General features: G+C 39.0%; 1 protein-coding gene across 3 annotated transcripts; it reads right to left on the bottom strand.

The window, feature by feature from the left end:
* Positions 1 to 1,793: 1,793 nt before the first annotated feature.
* Positions 1,794 to 5,891, bottom strand: LOC309506904 (zinc finger MYM-type protein 1-like). Of its 3 annotated transcripts, none has more exons than XM_082180922.1 (3): positions 5,869 to 5,891; positions 4,169 to 4,761; positions 1,794 to 4,081 (listed from the first exon to the last, which is right to left on the bottom strand). In XM_082180922.1, the coding sequence occupies exon 3, from the start codon at positions 4,032 to 4,034 to the stop codon at positions 1,920 to 1,922; it is 2,115 nt and encodes a 704-aa protein (XP_082037048.1). In that variant the 5' UTR covers positions 4,035 to 4,081; positions 4,169 to 4,761; positions 5,869 to 5,891; the 3' UTR covers positions 1,794 to 1,919. The 3 variants fall into 3 exon arrangements, with proteins under 3 accessions (XP_082037048.1, XP_082037050.1, XP_082037049.1); XM_082180924.1 differs by having other exon boundaries at positions 4,169 to 4,756; positions 5,869 to 5,883; XM_082180923.1 differs by lacking the exon at positions 5,869 to 5,891 and having other exon boundaries at positions 4,169 to 4,359; positions 4,523 to 5,302.
* Between the last annotated feature and the right edge of the window lie 2,098 nt (positions 5,892 to 7,989).

Below are 7,989 nucleotides of genomic sequence, written 5' to 3'. Positions count from 1 at the left end.
CATTTCATCCCACCACTGTGTTATACTGTACACTGCGGGCAGGGCTCTAGAGTGCGACCAATTTGGTCGCATATGCGACCAAATTTTGTAAGTGTGCGACTAACATTTTTCCTAGGTCGCACCGGTGCACCTAACGTCCTCGCATCCGCTGCCTCTGCACGAACGTTTGTTGGCGTTTGTTCTCCTTTGACGGAACTCACACTCTTCTCTCACGCGATGCCACAGCTCGCACGACAGCCCTGCTTAATGAGTGACGACGGAGGACAGAATTAAACATTCAAACGTAGCCTGGTTACACTTAAGGTCTGTTATATTAGTCTGATTTTATTTTAAATTTCGGCTTCCAAAGATTATAAAAAATAAAATATTGAGGTAAAACCATTAAAAACTATCTACGCGCAACTTCTTCCCTTCGCAGCATTACGCTGTCATTTCTCCCTAAAACTCAGAATCAGAATCAGCACGATCGGTGATTGTTGTAAATGCAGTCTAGCTACTGTTGCTAAATTGCGGGACGCGTTTAATAATTGAAAGAGCTATTAAAAACACAAAAATCTGCGCAAGAGATGTTGTTCGCATGGCGGCGCGCGCTCCGAAACAGTCCGAGACAAGCAAATTATACTTTCGGTTTCATGTGCAGATTGTGCGCGTCTAAACGATCAATTGTAAACAAAAGCGTGTCAAAATTACCGGCTTTGAGATTCACTAAAAACAGTTTATGTCTTAAATGGACGTAGTTATGGAAATAGTTGGGAGAATATGGTGCATCAGTAGCCTATTAGATCTGCACCCGGTCTTAAAGGGGCCGCAGTCTAATAAACATGCTGACGATTGCGCCATTACTGCAAATCAAACAACAAGAGAAAAATCACTCACAGCTCTCGAAAGAATAACTTCAGCTTTGATAAGCATTAATCTATTTATGATAAATTTTACAGTGTTATTTTACATTTTATTACTTTATTAGATTTCTTTTTAGACCATGCCTGAACAGTAGTAGGCCTTCCTGAAATTAAAGCACTGTGTAGGCCTATATAAAGTGTATCTTTGTTTAATTGTTTATCTTTTGTTTATCTATTGTTTATCTTTGTTTATTATATATAAAACAAAAAGAACCATAAGAATACAGTTAAAGTACTGTATCGGTAAGAGTAGGAATACCGTTAATAATTGTGCTTCAAAAAATAAATAAAAGTTTTTACCTACACCTTCTTGTTTAAATTCATTTACATAATATATATGAATGTGTATAGAGCGTGATAAAAAGGTGACCTTAAAATTGTGGCGTTAAAGGTGATACATCCGAGGAAAAATTTGGGTGCACCCAAATTTTGTGCTGGTGCACCTAAATAAAAAAGTTAGGCGCACCAGTGCAACCAAGGCAAAAAGTTAGTCTGGAGCCCTGCTGCGGGTGTGATAAATATTAACCATCATGGTATTTAATAGTGTTTTGTGCGTGCTCCCATAACATGGCTTCTTACCCACCGGCTAGCGAAACAGAAGTCACATTAGAAGGAGATATGTCATCGTATTTACTTCCGCGTTGCACTGTGGATAGCAGTGGCGATTCTAGACTTTTTTAACAGGGGTGGCCTTAGTGGAGCACTGATTAATTCAAGGGTGGCATCATAAAATCATGCATCGAACACCATACACATAAATTGAAGGACAAAGACCGTACTCTTACATCAAATTTCTTTTTATTTGAATAAAATCAAATATAAATAAACATCTCAAACATAAAAATACACCTTCAAGACTTTTTTTTTTTTTTTTTTTTTTACAATAACAACTCAAACATAATATCTTTGGCCATCTATTTCTATAGCTGTTAACATCCAAAATCCAAGTTCTCAGCTAAATACTATTTATTCATGGAACAATGAATTACAATTTGTTTGCCCATCTATATATTGGTGTTAAAACAACTGAATGCGCCGATTTTTGTGTGAGCTGGCGAAAACCTTGATAAAGTCATCCATATTTAAAGCTTTTGCTCTCCTGGATTCAATACTTAACACACCTAAGTGGCTAAGCCTACCATCAACCATGGTGGTCCGCAAGTGTGTCTTTATTAGCTTCAGGGCTGAGAAGCTCCGTTCACAGCCTGCAGTACTCACTGGGATAGCTGTGGCAACCTTGCAAAGCCTAAAGAGGTCAGGGAACACCTCTTTATAGGGTTCCAAAAATACAGTGAAGTCTGTAACACTTCCCAATTGTACTGCCCCACTGTCCATCTTTCTCTTTACAACCCTTCTGGCCTGATGCAGCTCATGGGTCAAGTCCTCTTGATCACTGCCATACAAATCACCTAATTGTAAGACTTGACCCTTGTCTAGGAATGTACAGCTTTGAGGGTTCAGTGCCTGTATCCCATTCATGAGTACACAGTTTGACTTTGAAAACCTTCTGTCCATCTCACTCATGATGCAATCTAGGATTGGGTACAGTAACCTTTGCCTGAATGAGTTTTTGTCCTCATCACCCCTGCGTAGGCCTATAGTACAAGTTATATGAGACCCACCCAGTTTTGAGCTCACTCTCTGTTCTCTCTTTTTTGTGACATTTTCAACTGCTACATTACACAGCTTGGCTGTATCTGATATTTCTTGCCACAAATCATGTGCAAATGTCTCGTTCCTGTACTCCTGAAATGTAGCATGAAGTGATTCAATCAAATCAACTGCTATGGCTAAGTCAAGTGAGGGGGCCTGTAGCAGGTCAGAGAGTCGCTTTGTGGTTCCAAGGAGTTTTTGGAAAGTTGTCAGTAAGGCTATGAATGTAAGGTCAATCTGTGCTAATAAACCTCGAGCATCAACAGATCTGTCCCCATTGTCCTCTGAACTGATCTGCTCAAGAACATGCAGGACGGCTGGTAATCTATCCAATAAGTTCCTGCAAGCCACCGCTCTACACGCCCATCGTGTATCACTCAGTTTTTGCAACTCTCTGCATTGGCCACCATACATATCTTTTTGAACCTCCATCCATTTTTGATGTACATAGGACCCGGTCATATACACATAGAGTCTTTGGAGGAGGGTGAAGAAACAATCTACCTCTGCCACTGACTTCACTGTGTCCACTAAGACTAGATTCAGGCAGTGGGCATTACAGTGGACATAAAATGCCTGTTTAGCCTCTGCCTGAATTCTGGCTGCCACACCAGAGTGTTTCCCACTCATCACAGCTGCTCCATCATAGCCTTGCCCAATCAGGTTCTCCTTGTAATTGAGCCCATATTTTTCAAGGCATTGTATGATTTTATCACTAAGTCCCTTAGCATCCAAATCCTGAGCATGCTGAAAGTCAAGGAAACTTTCATGTATAGCCCCACTGTAGTAATACCTCACTACCAACGACAGCTGCTCCTTTTTCTGGAGGTCTTTGCTTTCATCTGCAATTACTGAGAAAACCTCACTCTCCTTCACCTCCTTTACAATGGCATCCCTCACCATGTTTGCAAGACACTCCAGAATTTCATTCTGTATGGTTCCAGATGTGTACTTTGCATTCCCCTTTTCCCTCATTTTCTCACTTATAAGGGCATCATGATTAGCAATCACAGTTAGAGTTTCTATGAAATTCCCCCTATTGTCAGAGTCCTCTGACTCCCGGTGGCCCCTCTGAGCCTGCTTCTGAGTTGCTGTTAACAACAGAACCTCTGCAATTGTTTTTATGTATCTCCTGTTCTCCTCAACTTTTCTTTTGTACTCTTGATCAATTAAATCCATTAACCCAGAATCAGACAGCATACGATTCTTATATTCTCGCCAAGCAAACATTGCATTAACGTGACTGTCAGACCGGTCATGCAATGTAAGGCCTCCATCTTTATACAGCGCTTTCTTCCAATGTGAAAAACCTGCCTGGGATGTAAATACTGATTCTGACGCTGAAGGGAGTGAGAAATGTCTACATGCATAACAGTAAGCTGAATCTTTGCTAACAGAGTACTCTAACCAAGAATACTTGCTGTACCACTGCGGGTTGAATGCCCTTCTTTTCTGACCTTGTGTGGTCTTGGGAAACATCCTCAGCACAGGTTGAGTTGGATCTGCTGCCCTTGATTGGGAGATGTCTGGAAAGAACAAAAGTAATTCAGCAAATCATACAAACATGTGTTTTCTATATATATTTTAACCAGGATAAAACATACAGTACACACCATGAGGTCCAGGGGTTGGGTTTGTTGCAGCAAGTGGACAACCAGTGAGACAAGATGATGATGATGGACCTAAATTTAAATGTAAAATACATTTTGTTGTATTAACTAAAACAAGTGCAATTCAATCAGATATAGCTGAGATGTCATACCCTTATAAGGATCTGAAGTGTCTCCAGCACCCTTGTCTGAATCTGAAATAGCATTTAAAATGATTTCACATGATTTCAGTTAGATGCCTAAACATTTTTATTTTGTGTAGGCTAAATAAAAATGCTGTTAATATATTTTTTTCCCCCAAATACATAGCCTATTAAATCAATGATACCATAAAATTTAATTCTAGATTTGACATACCCAGGTCATCAGGTGAAGCTGCTAGCTCAGTCGCTTCACCCTGCCTGTCATCATCCTGATCTGACTCGCTAACATTATCTGAACCACTGCTGGTACTGCTAACGTCAGCTGCTCTGATCAGTTCACTGTCTTCATCAGGTTTGCTTTTCTTGCTAACGAAGAACTGTTGGATATTCTGGTTCCTTTTCATACTGCAATGAAGTCAGATTTCCTTCAGAACAGTCCAACCAACCCCTAGGCTACATAAACACCAATTAAATACTTTTTTTTTTTCCATTTCCATTATTAGTAATTATTACTTACATTATTATTAGAAATTGAAATGAAACAAACATGAAATGGCACAATGCACAACAAAGAACGTATTATTTACAATTAATTACACAAAATTAAAGCTTAATCAAAGGCCACATCTGACCTGTGAGCTAAACTATTACTATTTATAAAGTTTAAACGATATAGACTACTCTTTCATGTCATTACTGCATTGGTGATGTGCAAGTTGAATTCAGTGCCTGTCACTTTAAGGCTCTGACGGCCGTGAGGTTTGCTTGATTCTCACGGTTTAAGCTAAATTGTTGTTGTGCATTGTGCATAAGGATATGTGGATGAAATGAATTATGTTTTCCATGTCATTTGTTAAAATAAATGCTCTAAAGCCTAACAACTCGAAGAAAATCTGTCTTGGATTACAGGAGATACTGTAAGTGTCTTATAATTATAATTTCTATGATTTTGGCGAGCACAAATAACTATCTCCAGGTGTAAATGGATGCATATCCTATTACTCAAATTAAATTAAACCAACCAGTAGGCTAGACCTTAATTTCACAGCATAGGTATGTTAGCAACACAGGGCTTGAAAACATTGACAAACAAAAACGAAACCCTGCGTGGAATTTATCTGGGAATATAGCCTAAGCCTAACTTACTGAAGGTAGGGGCGAGCTACCTTGCTGGCGTGTTTAATTTGGTTGGTTCCTTGGTTAAATTTTAATGTAGGCTACGTGTTTTGCACAAAATTGCGTCTGCTAATCTTCTAATGATAAATCATTAAATGCTTTTTTACAAAAGTAGCCTACAGTTAACAGTTAATGACCTAGCAAATGTCGACTGAGTAGGCAGAATAGGCAGGTACAGTGGATAAATTAGCCTACATGACGTGATTCAACAGACGTGATACTGGGCTGCGTGTGCGATTAGATATCAAGGCAGATGTGATAGGTAAATAGATATCTTTGCGTGCTAGCACAAGTAGCTAGTAACGTTAGTGCTGTAAACTCACATGCTAAAAAACAATAAGCCATGTATCGTTGGTTAGCTTACATCAAACACTTGCTACTTACATTTCTGAGTTCTGGTGTCTGACTGTCCAAGCTCCCGCGCTGATTTAAAGGCAGCAAAGTGCGTCAACAAAGGTTCCGCCTTTGACCACGTTAATGGCCAATCGTAGAGTAGGATTTTGGGGTGGCACCTGGGGTGGCCAATCGAATTTCAGGGGTGGCGTGGGCCACCCCAAGCCACCCCTCTGGCTCCGCCCCTGGTGGATAGAGACGGTAGAGAGAGACAAGATCTGCCCATACTGTAACCAGGGAGAAGTGGAGGCAGAGCAACACAACATTACTTTAAGAAGAGCTTACGACCTACTAGCTACACTCTGCCTGATGGTGCAACGGAACAAAGTACAGAGTTAGTTACAAACTAGCTAAGACTCTAGTGTGAACTTTACGTTCCAATTTAAGAAAGAACTTACGAATGGCTGGTGCAACCCTACCCAGCTGCCCCAACTATGAGGACATTTTATACAAAATTTGAAATACTTTGCCCTAACTTCATATAATAAAACAATAAAACACAACTTCAACATGTATTATATGAAAAAAGAGATTGTATCCTACTAGCAGCAAGATACATTGATGTCACAAAAAGAGGGAGGAGTTGACTAATCAGTGATGTGCTCACACTCACAAACACACTGAATTCTAAATTGTTCATAGAATTCTGAAATGTTGAATTTTTCTACTTACATGTATGATGATTCACTGTAAAAAAACAAAACAAAAATATATATAGAAATTCATTGAAACAATTGGCATGTCAATAAAGCACATTTTGAATTGAATTGTATAAGTCACAGGGGGTCAAAATTGCATTGTTGAGAAAAAAAATAGATAAGTCGCATCGGTGTATAAGTCACATGTTATTATTACATTCAGAAATAATGTAAAATATTGGTAAAAGAAATGTTTACAAACATTACGAACACTATAAACATTGCAGTGGCATTCATTATAAACTAGATTTATGATTAATAAAGGCCAAACCTATAAACAAAGTGTAACAGAAACTACGTAACACCCGGCTTTGGGCTCACAAACCTCTCATTCGGCACAAATCCAAATATTTGCATATTCGAGATGTAGCCTAACATTTTGTTTTTAAACTATATCTATTATGTAAACAAGGCTTTGTACTTCTCTCGTGTTCCACTATCCGCGTAAAACAGCATCCTTCACATGCGCACGTTTAGGATACCATGACGGTACAGTGATCACGCTGACTGACAGCCATACAACGGACAATTTAAATGGAGCAGTGTAACTTTTTCTGTTTAGTTGACAGCATTTTAGCAGTGCTAGAACTGATATGTGTTGTGTATGTGTGTATTTGTATGTGCTTTGCCCATGTTTTGCATGCTCGACATTAAATGCAGATTATAAGTCGCTTTGGAATATAAATTGCATGCTACAGATGATAACAAAACGCAACTTGTATTCTGAAAAAAAAAGAAAAAAAACTTAACCTACATTGAACAATAAGGTAAAATAATATTTCTTTGTCTCCACAGATTTAACGTGTGTTTGTTTGATGATGAGAAACAAAAGACTGCTGTTCAGTTTCTGGTGAATCTGAGTGTTGCGGCATCAGAGCGTGATGAAGCTACAGGAGAGAGTTTCACTGTGCTGTTAATATCTGTGTGCAGCTACACATCTTTCCCCTGTGACATTAATGATTGTAATAACTGTGGCCATGGTTGTAATTTGGAGTGTCAGACTAAACGCTCAGATTTTCTGCTGGATCTATACTCGCACATGAAGAACTATAAAATTCAATCAGGCCGGCGTGTCCTTCCAGCATTACAGTCAGTTTATCAGTCAGCTCCTGCAGTCTGGAGAATAAAGCTCTCAGAGAGAAAGAGCTCCATCCTCCTAGAAGTGCTGAAACTCCAAACAGAGAAGAAACCAGTAGAGCTGATAGACTGGACAGATGAAGAGAGTGAAGTGAGGGGATTCCTCCAGTGTCTGCCCTACATCTCACAGCTCAGGTGAGTCTCATGGGGAAAATTACACTCATAGTTTGATTTAGTTTATTATTATTATCATCCAGCATATCATTATTGATTCAGTTTATTATTATTAATTTAGTAATTTATGTGCATTAATAAATAATGTTGTTAATTTAGATTA

The sequence above is a fragment of the Leuciscus leuciscus genome (genome assembly GCF_965113295.1).
Source record: "Leuciscus leuciscus genome assembly, chromosome: 9".
Lineage (NCBI taxonomy): Eukaryota > Metazoa > Chordata > Actinopteri > Cypriniformes > Leuciscidae > Leuciscus > Leuciscus leuciscus.
The sequence above is the reverse complement of the archived record's forward strand: the minus strand, read 5'-3'. Positions and strand labels throughout refer to the sequence as shown.